This window comes from Lampris incognitus, chromosome 11 (assembly GCF_029633865.1).
Source record: "Lampris incognitus isolate fLamInc1 chromosome 11, fLamInc1.hap2, whole genome shotgun sequence".
In the NCBI taxonomy this organism is placed as follows: Eukaryota; Metazoa; Chordata; class Actinopteri; order Lampriformes; family Lampridae; genus Lampris; species Lampris incognitus.
The window spans coordinates 12,263,849-12,276,934 of NC_079221.1; the positions used below are offsets into that span (position 1 = coordinate 12,263,849).

Here is a 13,086-nt window from a genome sequence, read left to right on the forward strand (position 1 = left end):
AGTGCTGAGGGGTGTCTCCTAAAGTCCACTATCATCTACACAGTCTTGAGCATGTTCAGCTACAAGTTGTTCTGACTACACCAGCGCACCAGCCGCTCAACCTCCCACCGATATACAGACTCATTGCCATTCTGGATGAGTCCGATGACTGTCGTGTCATCTGCAAACTTCTGAAATTTAACAGCTGGGTCCTTGGAGGTGTAATTGTTGGTGTGGAGGGAGAAGACCAGTGGAGAGAAAACACCTCCCTGGGGAGCACCAGTGCTGACTGTTCATATACCAGAAGGGGCTTCCCCCAGCCTCACCTGCTGTTTCCTGCCTGTCAGGAAACTGGTGATCCACTGACAGATGGCGGGGGATACAGTGAGCTGGGAGAGTTTGGAGGAGAGGATTTCTGGAAGGAATGATGGTGCTGAACGCCGAGGTGAAGTCCACAAAAAAAAAAAAACTATCGCAGGGCAGTCAAGGTGTTGCAGGATGTAGTGCAGTCCCATGTTGACTGCATCATCCACTGACTTGTTTGTCCGGTAGGCAAACTGCAGGGGGTCCAGCAGGTGTCCTGTGATGTTCTTCAGGTGGGCCAACACCAGTCATTTGAAAGTCTTTATGACCACAGATGTCAGAGTGACAGGCCTGTAGTCATTCAGTCCTGTGATGGAGGGTTTCTTAGGGACTGGGATGATGGTGGAGCGTTTGAAGCAGGCGGGAACTTCACACAGCCCCAGGAATTTGTTGAAGATCTGCATGAAGATTGGAGCCAGTTGGTCAGCACAGGCTTTAAGACAGGATGAGGAGACACTGTCTGGACCAGGTGCTTTCCTGGTGTTCTGTCTCTGGAAAAGCCGGTTCACATTCTCTGCATGTATCTTGAGTGCAGCCTGAGTATTGACGGGAGAGTAGGGGGGCTGCCAGAGGTGTGATGAGGGCTGCTGTCATTGGGCTGGAGTGGGTGAGGTGTGTGAATTTGGCTCTCACAAACCTGCAATAGAAGACATTCAGGTCATCAGCCAGGTCTTTTCCTCAGCAAGGAGGAATGGTCTTCTGTAGTTTGTGATGTCTTGCAGGCACCTCCACAGTAACACACGGTCATAGGCTGAAAACCTGCAATACAGCTTTTCAGTGTAGCTTATTTTAGCCACTCTGATCTCTTTTGTAAGTGAATTTCTTCCCTGCTTATATAGGGCTTTATCCCCACTGCTGTAGGCATCCTGCTTGGCCGGCCAAAGTTGTCTTCGTTTGGCTGTGAACCATGGCTTGTTATTTTTGTATGTGCAGAAGGTCTTGGTAGGCACACACCCGTCTTCACAAAAGCTGATGTACGATGTCACAGTGTCATTTAGTTCATCCAGGTTGCCAGTTGCCACTTCAAATACACTCTAATCGGTGTAGTCGAAACAGTCTTGCAGTTCCTGCTTTGCTTCACTACTCCATTTCTTCACTGTTTTAACCACAGACTTTGCAGATTTTAGTTTCTGCCATTAGGTTGGAATAAGATGAACCAAGCAGTGATCAGAGTGCCCAAAAGCTGCCCAGGGGACAGATACGCAGCTTTAAGACTTGTGTAGCAGTGGTCCAGTGTGTTATTTTCCCTGGTGGGACAATTAATATGCTCTCTGTAATTTGGTAGTTTGTGGTTTAATTTTGCTCTGTTAAAGTCCCAAAGGATTATGAAAAGTGAGTCTGTATGTTTTTGTTCCAAGCTGGTTTGTAGTGCACCATTCATGCTGGCCTGGGGTCGGATGTAAACACCGACCAGGATGAAGGATGAAACCTCCCTCGGTGAATAAAATGGCTTATAGTTTATGAACAATGACTCCAAGTTCAGGCTGCAGTATTCACTTAACAAGGTGACATCTGTACACCAACCTCCGTTTATGTAGAAGCGAATTCCGGCGTCCCTCGCTTTTCTCGATAGCGCCGTAATGCGATCCACTGGTGTAGGTGGAAGCCTGGCAGATGTAATCCACTGTCGGGGGTGCATTCGTTGAGCCAGGTTTCAGTGAAACAAAGGACAACAGAACATGCAAAGTCCTCGTTCGTCCCGTTAAGACGAAGCAGCTCGTCCATTTTGCTGGGCGTGGAGCAGAGATTTGCCAGGTGAATCGCTGGGAGTACAGGTCAAAATCCCCGCTAATGGAGCCTCACCAGCGCACCGGCGTGCTTCCCCTGTCTGCATCACCTCCATGTCTCACTAAGAGCCGCTGTTCCTCCAACTAAGATCTCCAAATACACTTTCTGGGTTTGTTAAAACTGGTGAAAAATTATTTGGAGTTAACTGCCTAAAGTTTAGCAGTTCTTCTCTAGTGAAAATAATCAGGTTTGAGTAATCGGACACATAGAGAATAAACAAAAACAAGCAAAGTACTAGAGAGTGCTGTACCGAGGCTGCCATCCCCCGGCGCCATCTTGAAGACGAAAGAATTGAAAGAATTAAGAATGTCATATGACGTTGTTATAAACAATGCATATGGGAGAGCAGGCCCAATGCTCATTGGTATTGTTTTGTTATTTTCTGAGATGGTCTTCTGTGAAAAAGCAAGGCAATATTCTTGTTTCTTTTACACGAGACTTGGTTTTATTTGATTTTAAGATAAATAAAGACATGTTTCATATCACAACTGTTAAATCTGTGTCTGTATTGCATGGTCAAACCTTAAAACCATTCGATAATAACCGGTTAACAGATGTTTCTGCCTGGAGTATAATATAATGAGTTTGGAAATTCAAGAGCAACAAATAAATAATACACTTTAACCAAACCCGTTAGATTTTAGTCGACAAATCTTATATTTAGTCAACTAAAATGAAACTAAAACCAAAACAATTCAGATGGCTAAAATATCACTATCACTACATGGCATTTTAGTCAAAAGACTATGACTAAAACTAAATCAAAATTTGCTGTCAAAATTAACACTGCAGTTGTAAAGCCGAGTCTGGCGGTGGTCATGTGTCTAAAATCTCCAAAATGAAAACGATGAGTTAAATGATATCGTAATTGATATGCACAGCGGCAAAAATTCCCAAAATAAAACACAGGTTGTAAAAAAAAACAAAACAAAAAAAAAACAAAAAAAAAACAGAATTATCTTTTAACTAGAGGGGTAACAAGGCACAGGAGACACAACATCCAGATGGAGATCTGAACGGCAGACCCCTGCAGACACAAACACCTGGGCAGACTGGTTAATTGGGCAGGCCTACAGAAGCTAAGGCTGAATCCATTGCAGGATTTGGCCTACTTATGGGACAGAGTTGTTCATGCTGTAGAATTTGTGGAGGTCCGCGTAATTCTTTACAAAGCCCTTTATAAAGCCCTTGGTTGGACTTTTGGCCGTTTGGCTTTATCTGGCCAGAGACGCTCAGCGGAGTCAGTTTTTCTCTCAACTACAGCCGCATCTTTTCAGCCCTCTCTCTCAATTCAGGGTACGCAAACCCACTGTGTTTGCTCATTCAGTGATCAATTTCTAACTTTTCTATTCCTTTTTATTAATTCAATCCAATGTCCACCTGTAAACCACCAACAGTATCGGACCGGGTCAATTAAATATTGATCACATCCTTTACTATGCCGAGCCAGATCTAGTTTGCTAATTTATTAATCCTTTGCATGCTATACTAATGTCCAGTCATGCATGCTATGATAACAATAATAGCCCTGTCCCGGCCTGAGCAAATGAGAATTTATGGGTTCCTGTTTCCATAGAAATGAGCTCCTTCAGATCAATAGGCTTCGGGTTGGGTAAATAGACGCCTGCACAAGTTCTTAGCTCGTGGTATGAGAGCTCCTCTCTGGCCTCCAGTTCGGCTGCTGATGCATTAGTAATAAAGAAGGCAAACTGAGAGTGTGTGGGCACTGGCCTGATGTAAACTTGAGAGACACACAACCGTGTCCAGTGGATCGGCTAAATGCTTTGTTGCCTTGAAGCAAGCAGAGGATCGTATATGTGCATCCCCCCCCCGGTTAATCTCTCCCTCTCATTGTCTTCATGGACGTAAAGCTGAGATGCAGAATAGCTCAGACAATAAAGAATGCATGATCAAATACATTATTGATTCACCGCATGAAATACCAGATTGAATTATTGAGCAGATGACCTCTCAGCTGAATGGTGGGGGAATCCTGGCATGGGTGATGGTGGGGGTGGGATAGTTAGGATGGGGGGGGGGTTGAGGAATGAGTTAGATGAGCAGTGGTCCTGGTTCAAATGCGATTGGTTTTTATGTCCTGCTGATATCACGACTCTGTGATAGTGAGTTTGCAGTGCAAACTCACTATCACAGAGTCGTCTCGTTTAGCTTCCTACTCACTGACTTCATCTACGAAGGGGGAGGTCACATTTACAGAAGTGTGTGAAGATTTGCCTCACCTATCGTACACTGCCATTCAAAACCCTGCGATAAAGGCAAACTAATAGCGTCATTTCCAGATGAGATTCAATTTCGCCCCTTGGCTTTTAAAAAAAAAAGTTCAACAGTGATGAACTTTTACCTGTGAATCAGGCATTACAAATGTTTTGGGATGACCTTGACGAAATCCAAAATGGAGGAGTCCCTCATTTTGCGCTGTGCCCACCAACCCGTAGCTCTACAACATGGGTTTGAGCAGACAAACAAAATGAATAAAAGATGCAGATTTTTTTTTCTGTCAGCCACCATACAGGACTTGATATTAATGTTTCTGTATGACTTGATGACGTTAAAGACAAACTTGGCCTCTAGTAGCGCTCCTGAGCAAAGTGGGTCACCGTACCGGAACATCATTGGAGCGTGCTCTCCAAGCCGCTGTGCTGAAATCCTGATGTAAACACTGCAGCCTTCTAAATACCTAAAATGAAGATTTTCCAAACATCTTGGATGTTAATAACTTTAGTCAACAGACTCAGTGGGGGCTAACAACATACTCTACATCTGCACGAATGAAATTATGAGAACCCCACAGTTCAGCTTTAAGTTACATAATATTAGCTAACCAGCATGGCATGGCAAACTAACGTAGCATTCAATACATGACATCATAACCTTTATCCAAAAGTGACTCGCCACATGAATCCTCATACACTTTTCCGTAGATGTGATCGGCCCATAACCCCCCCCCCCTTCACACACACACGCCCCTTATTTGGCTATCTCTCTCCCTCTTTTTCAGTCTCTCTCCCTCCTGCACTCCCTTCGTCTCTCTCCTTGCTTTCGTCTCCCTCCTCCCCAGCTCCCCGTGGTCCATCTACATGCTGCTATAGGTGGCTGCGGTGAGGCTGATACTGATAGCGGTGGCGGTGTGAAAAATGGTGGTTGTTAACCATCTGACAGGGCTGTCTCCCCAGAGCTGCAGTCTCTGCAAACAGCGGCTGGCCTCTAATGGGAAACATGCACACAGGCCAGGGAATGGACTTGTTTAAATGTGTAACACCGTGGGGAGGAATACACATGGAAATGGACTTGTTTTTAAATGCCCTGACAACCCCTGAATGGGAGCGGCCTGTTGGACCCACTTCGCCGTGACAAAATGGCCTCGTTTGAACCAAGTTATACCGCAGAGCTGATGATGCACACGCCGACTCATTCCTACGTATGGCTGGAGAGGACAGCAGAAGGGGCGAGCCGAACTGAATTCAGTACAGCCGTTTCCAGCACAAATCATTTGGGACGGGACACGCTTAAATTACAAAGTAAGCAAACCGGACAGGGGCTTGTTTACAGCGGCTTTATAAAAAGCGATCCGTGATGCAGACAGAGGCAGCGCTTGACAGGCCAACAGATCGACTTTGTCGGCGCTCCCAGTGCTGACAATCAGGCGGCGGTTACGTTTGTCTTTGGTATGCTAAAGAGGAGTGATGAAAGAGGGCTTTTGGTTCGAGCAACAGAAACCCCGGGCTTTTACTATCAGACGGAAACTGGCACACTCGACATTTTCAGAGGAGTTCAACAAAGCTCGCACCAGAGTCCATTGCATCATGTTGGACCGAGACAGGAGCCCCCCACTGGTTATCCTGGCCTCAGTACCCTAGTGCATTTGTAGACTTTAAACATATTCTAAAAGATTTATAACACATAATGGTTGGTTAGGAATAAGTAATGTTTGTAAGAGTAATTCAAACCCTCGGGTGTGATGGCACATGTCAGCGAAGTCTTTTGCGTTACTCCAAGTCACTTACTTGATGTCGCTCTCCTGGACTCGCTCTTCATCCAGGTCCTCGATGAACTTCTCCCCTTTCATCCAGTAGATGAGCGGGCTGACATCGCCGCTGTAGCCGAAGAATGCCCGGCACGTCAGGTTCAGCGCACTTCCTGAAAAGACAGGAAATGACACGCTGTCATTCTCAATAGTTTAGCTGGCTTGCGCAGGGCACGCGTATCACTCGCATGGCACAGAGATGACAGTATTATATCATTGCCTGGAGACACTTTGAATCATTTCATCCAGCTGTTTCATGTGCATGTATGCATGTGCACAACTTGGTGTCGTGTGGATGACAAGTGCAGACTCACACATGCACACACACCAATGTCTGCAGGCGCACATGCACACGTGCGCGCGCACGCACAAACACACACGCACACACACACACACACACACACACACACACACACACTCAGACATAGTGCATAGCAAAGGTGATAGCATGAGATTATTTTTGAGTGGGAAACCTCCTCTTGCCTTCTGCGCCCTCACTGAACCTCAGAGGACATAATCACAGTGATTCAAACTGACAGCATACAAAAGGACCATACGAGCATCTTTCACACCAACAGAGTCTTCCCGGTTGCACAGCAAGCACCAACCGCTACAGGGTATCCTCAACGGGCTAACGCGCTCACCTCACGTGACTATCGATCCAGATTTTCCCCGTTCACTCATGTTGCGACTGCAGGACACACACACACACACACACACACACACACACACACACACACATACACACAGACACAGAGCGTTGTACAGAAATGAGCAAGCAATATGAACACAGGGGGGCACTCAAGAGCTTTCTAAAAGAACCCCCAGAGGTCTGGAATCTGTGAGAGAAAAGAAAAGGGCGAGAGGAGGTGAGGGATTTCTGTTTGGAACTGCAGATGAAGGTTTTACTGAGATATGTGGGAGGAGAGGCTGGCATCACCATTTGACACGAGAGTTACTGGAGAACCGAGTTTCTTACTCCGAGGACCAACGGATCGTCTGTTTGGTTTGTTTGCTCAGCAGAGCAGGTAACACCACACACTGCTTTTTCACAAAAAAAGTAAAAAAAAGAAAAAAGAAAAAACATGGCTGCACGTTTTGTACCACAAGAGTAGTTACGTGTCGCGTAGCTTCACGATCCAGTGAGCAGTTTGAACACACGCATACACCCCGCCACACATCTCCGAGGTGAGAAGTTTTGCAAAATGAAAATCATTGAGGGACGTGATGAGAAGGTGAACATTACAAACCTCATTCCAGATGACCCCATAGCATCAGATCTTGTGCGTAAGCTAATTAGAGACGGCTGAATAGCGGGGCTCCTCGCTCATCCTCGTGTTGAGCCACTGCACCGTGAGCTTCATAGCTGCTAGTGTTAAAGATGCCACGTTCTGCAGATATGCACATAACGCATGCATATGTTTTGCTTTGCATTCCTCTGAAGTGGCATTCTCAAAGGGCCCAGGGCGATCAAATCGCATACTGCTGCCTCACAGTGAACTGCTGCACAACAGCATGTCAAGAAAACATGTATGAGGAGGGTTCATCAGATAGTACATACATACATACATACATACATACATACATACATACATACATACATACATACATAAAGACACACATATAGCAATATGGTATGCTATGGGGACACTGTCGCGCCCCTGTGAGCCTCTGCTGTGTCTGGCTCCAGGGCCTCCATGTGACGAGACAGAGAGAGAGAGAGAGAACGAGAGAGAAAGGCATAAAGCCACTGGGGATGAGGGAGAGGCTGTTTTACATTCCCCAGGAGGGATGGCAAAAAGGGGGGAAGAGGGGGTAAACAGTAATAACAGTATTAGCGAGGTATTTGTTGCTCCTGCTATAGAGCTGCTTAGCATGTTACAGCATCATGTATAGCACCAGTGCACTGAACGGGAGCAAGCCACTTTTACAGGGATGCTGAGATCTAATGCTTGTTGAACGCTAACAGGGTTCATTCTGAGTTTCTGGCTGGTCACATTAACCCACCCACAACCGCCCCTTACACACTAGACTTGGTCTCAAAAGATGTGGGGGGGGGGTTGTCTTGCTGGTCTCAGGTTGTCCTTAGCACAGAGAAAGTTTTCAGGAGGTGCAGGCGTGGAAGGTGGGAGGACACCGAGGGAAGCACTGATAGCACCGTCTGTGAGGAGCGCCAGCTGACATTTCCAAAGTTCAACAGTCACTCTCAGCTTGGTATTTGTGCACAGCCAGGCTTCACAAAGGCTACACGCTATACCTACCAAACAGGGACAGCGGCATGTTCATAACACACACACATACACACACGCACACGTTGTCCTGAAAAAGGTCTTGTTGTTGTACCGTGGTACCCGATATCTGTCCAGCTCAATTATGCGTTGAATAACGACCTCTGCAAAGGAGCTATAAAATTTCAACAGTATGGTGGCGAGTTTTCAAAGTACACCCATTTTCAATTTTAAGAGTGTTATTATTAACTATTGTAGCTCATTTTTTTTACCATTCCCACCGAGATGGCTAATTCTTGAAATCAGAGACAAAATGAAAGAGGTTGAATACAATTAGCACATCACACACTTTCGTTCACGCGTGTTTAAATGGGGTTTGTGTGTGTGTGTGTGTGTGTGTGTGTGTGTGTGTGTGAGAAAGAAAAGTAGATTCCCCACTCCCCCCCCCCCCCCATTTTATCATCCTCCTCCATGCTGTCGATTTATCCCAGAGATCAGTTTCAATCTGGAAATTTCACGCTGCCGGCCGCCCCTTCTTGGAGAGGAAGTCTCCGCTGAGCTCCGAGGGAATCAGAGGAAATTGTTGATGGGCTCCCACCGTCTCCTTCTAATCCGGCTCCCGCTCCCTCCTGAAGGCTCTCACACTTCTGGTGCCCAGAGGACGGAGATGGTACGGCGAAACGTCGGCCCTCTGAAGTCCTGATTATAAGCCTGACTACTGTTACCGCCACCGCGGTTACCGCCACTCACTAAGGCCTTCACACACCGGAGGTGGGTTTTTCTAATTCGCATGTGAATATTTTTTTTGAACTGTTGTTTTCGTCATGAGTACTTTCACACACCACGCGTATATCACAACGGCGAAAAAGCGACGTACTTTTTTTTCTCGGAACGAGGTCGATTTTTAACATTAAGCCTACACTGATTTCATTGAGAGTGGTCCGTTAGCCAGACTGGTTATAAACCACGTGACAGTGAAGGCTAGCTAGCTAGCCACAAAAAATCCCCCAACAAAACTTAGATTCGCTCTTCATAGTATAATGAATGACTACCATATTATACCATAAATGTATAGTAACAGTAACAGTAACAGCAACAGTACATTAAAATATATCCTACTGTCCTGCTGATAAGTTAACTCACCGCTTGGTTCATCTTCTCTTCGGCTTCCACCTGTAGCTCCCACACAATCCCGTCGCCACCGGAACTTGAAACAGTGTCCGTGCAGCGTGTCTCTGCTGCTATCAGTTCCATCGGCAATCTATTGCTCTTCCTGTGATACGCGGATCTGACAACCTGAATTTTAAGACCCGAATTTTAGCAACCTGAATTTGTGCGACAACCGAATATTTTAGAACTGTATTTTTGGAAGGTGAATATTTGTGTTTCGAATTGTTAATGCTGGAATTCTGTTTTCAATCGAAATATAGGTTGCAATAAACTATGAATGTAGCACAGAAAAAAATATCAAGCATTGTTATTGCTGCTTTTTTTCAACAAGTGTCAAAATGCAGTGCAAAAAATAAAAATCAGGCATCATAAATGCTGTGGGATTTATTTCGAATTGTGTCAAATTGCAATGCAAAAATAATTCAAGCATTGTTATTGCTATATGTTTTTATTCAGTTCATGCAATTCAATATGCCATTTTGCTTTGGGGACCTCTGGCACCGTTTTACTGTGTAAAGGCGTCAACCAATCACGTTGCTCGGAACGGACGTTACGTCACAACTCCTAGTGACAATGGCGGACATGTTGATTGTTTTGTGTTTCACATCACCCTGTATTATATGGCAAAGGACTCAAACAATTGTAAAGACAACGAACTCAAGGACAGCGTATGGAGGAGCACTGCCAAACAACTAGGCTGTCAGGACAGTGAGTAGTTTATGTACTTTACTTTTGGATGTAGTAGAGTTGGTAGCAAGGCAACCCTTGCCGACCCAGAGCCGGTCGCGGCGCACCGCAACGGAGGAAGTACTCCCGGTGGGAGCCGGACGGGCGGGGGTCCCCCCGCGACCCCGAAGGGAAAAGGAAGAGTCTGAACCCACGGGTTGAGCCGCCCCCCTCCCGTATTTGCGACAAATTCATATTGCTGCCGGTATGAATAGTTTTGAGAAATATTCACAGGCGAGTATTTCGCTTTTTCGTGTCGTTTATTCGTCACGTCCCCGGTGTATAAAGGCATTAACACTGCCCGCGTTTTCACCCCCCCTGCCGTCATCATCGTTGTCATGACGACAGTCGTCACAGAGTCCGCTGTCACCGTCATCCTGTGTTGTCACACAGCGTTGTCATCATCACTCCCACCACTAGTTCCACCCTTACCACTGATATCACACCAGCTTATCGCCACCAAAACCGCCATCTTTTTACTCTCTACCATGGTCCGTTTACATGCTGACTAACAATCTGATCATAAATCGATAAAGGCATTCGCCCAAATCAAGAAACAGTTATGTACACTTTATCGAGGTAAGGTCAAAGCCAGATTGAGTACAACACAATTAAGGCACCTAGATTTGTGTTTAATCTTTTAATTTTTTGGTGTACGTGATAATACACAATTTTTTTTGACTGAATATCAGTAATTCTAGGATATTCTGTGGATGACTATTGGTCCTTTCAGAAAATATTTACACAGCAGAAAACACCGATAAATGGTCATTAGTAATGTGGACATGATGACCAAGCAGGTAGAGACATTCATCTTTAATTTGACTAAAACAGTGGAATAAGTTCAGAAAATTGTCAGTTTACTGTAATGCAGCCTTTAAGGCCAGGGAGTGACAACATTTAAATGATATCACCAGATTACCAGACCCACAATCCCACAGCTCATCTAGTCTCCGATCACCAGATCCACATTGTATTGACATATTGTGCAGCTTTAGTGTGTATACATCCTTGTTGGGCTACTTTTGCACGTGAAAGGTCATCAGTCGTGGTGAACAGGAAGTTATTTTGATCAATACGAACAAAGAATGCAGCGTAGTGCGAGGACTAGTGATGTAGTCCATAAAATACACAGAGTGAAAGAAAAGTCGGGAGGAGAAAATAATCCACAATAACTCGCTCCAGGACTGTGCCAACCAAATATTAAACAGATCATTATTTCAAACCACATTAATGCTTTAATTAATCAAAATACAGCTTTACCCGATTGCTGCCAACTACTGGAGTATTGGTGTGCATGTGAAGGTATTCATCATTAACATCACCGTGTCTCCTATCCACCGCAACCTTCATCACCAGCCAAGCCTGTTGCCGCCCATCATCAACCTCCACTTTCTATCACAGGAGAGCACAAGTGAAGCCAAACCATTTACAGTGAACCAGGAACCTAAACCTCTTCAGGACCATCTGGAATTAAAAGCCATGTGTTATTGGATCGTGTAACTACGACTCTCCAGTAGCACAGCAAGTCAATCTGTGCAACCGCCCCCCCCCAACCACACACCACCACCCCTTCCCTTGCAGTTTTACTCGCCAATGCCAAGAGCAATCAACTGATCGAGCAAGCAACTGTGTTTGCTAAAACTGTTGACAAAAAGACTGACTGATTGTGTGGGTTGGACGCAGCCTGCCACGGAGAGAGGACCTTTTCACATGTGACTGGCGTGACCCTCTCATTAGCTTGTCCGACAGCAAACGATAATGATGATAAGATGGTTGCAGTTGGAACAGATGGTAAGACGGCTATTATCCAGCACTGGAACAATGAGGTGAGTAACTCCCACACCATCAAGTTGCAGAAAAGGAGCAGCTCTCAAGGCCTCCAAATCACCACCACCACCACCACCACCACCCCCTCGAGCCCACCCCCCACCCCCCCGCTGTCAAATCGCATAGCAACATGATTATTCTCAGAGCGCTTGGTAACCCATGGTAACTTGTAAGAATAGCCTTTGTCTTGACTTTAATTCATCTTGAGAACAAATTATTTTTGCAGTCTTGATTGTGTTCGAGTGTGTGAGGCGGTCTCTGTCTCACACACACACACACACACACACAGCCTGTACAACCCAGGCAGGCACACAAATACACAGATGTACGCTCACTTTAGAGGGGTAGGGGTGTGTGTGTGTGTGTGTGTGTGTGTGTGTGTGTGTGTGTGTGTGTGTGTGTGTGTGTGTGTGTGTGTGATACATGAACGTGAAAGGGATTCAAAGCCCGGTAACCTTGGGCTTCTTTATGAAGGGAAACACGCATATGTCTTAAAAGTGTGGAACTAACACCCACCAGTCCATTTCATTAGAACAATCCAATAAATTACAGCGAAGCTTTCACCGGGAAGAAGAGGGAGACGGAGTTTAAGTGTGACCTTGGGCTGCACTGAGGCTTCAAAGGAGCAAACTGTGGACAAACAAAGGGGAATCAAGGACCTGCTGTGCTCTATTATGTAAAACTAGGAACTTCCATCGCATCCATCCATATCAACAGCCTAGGCTCACGGCTCCTTTCATGGGGAACCTTAATTGAGCAGCTGTGCCAACAATACAACAATAACAACCCAACTAAAATGTCTGTTGGACGCTTTAATAGCGGCTTTTGCAGCAGTGTCTTGGATTGTGAACCCTGGCTAGCTTCTTTTTTTAAAAAAAAAGTAATTCCCCCCCCCCTTTCCTCCCCAATTGTACTTGGCCAATTACCCCACCCTTCCGAGCCGTCCCAGTCACTGCT

The 13,086-nt window shown here is 45.7% G+C and overlaps 1 protein-coding gene across 1 annotated transcript in view; it reads right to left on the reverse strand.

Annotated features, from left to right (window-relative positions):
- The window catches only part of il1rapl1a (interleukin 1 receptor accessory protein-like 1a), a 164,335-nt gene that overhangs the window by 15,128 nt on the left and 136,121 nt on the right, over window positions 1-13,086 (reverse strand). Inside the window, 2 exon segments of the mRNA XM_056289885.1 lie at window positions 6,156-6,288; window positions 8,350-8,385. Coding sequence (XP_056145860.1) covers window positions 6,156-6,288; window positions 8,350-8,385 — 169 coding nt within the window.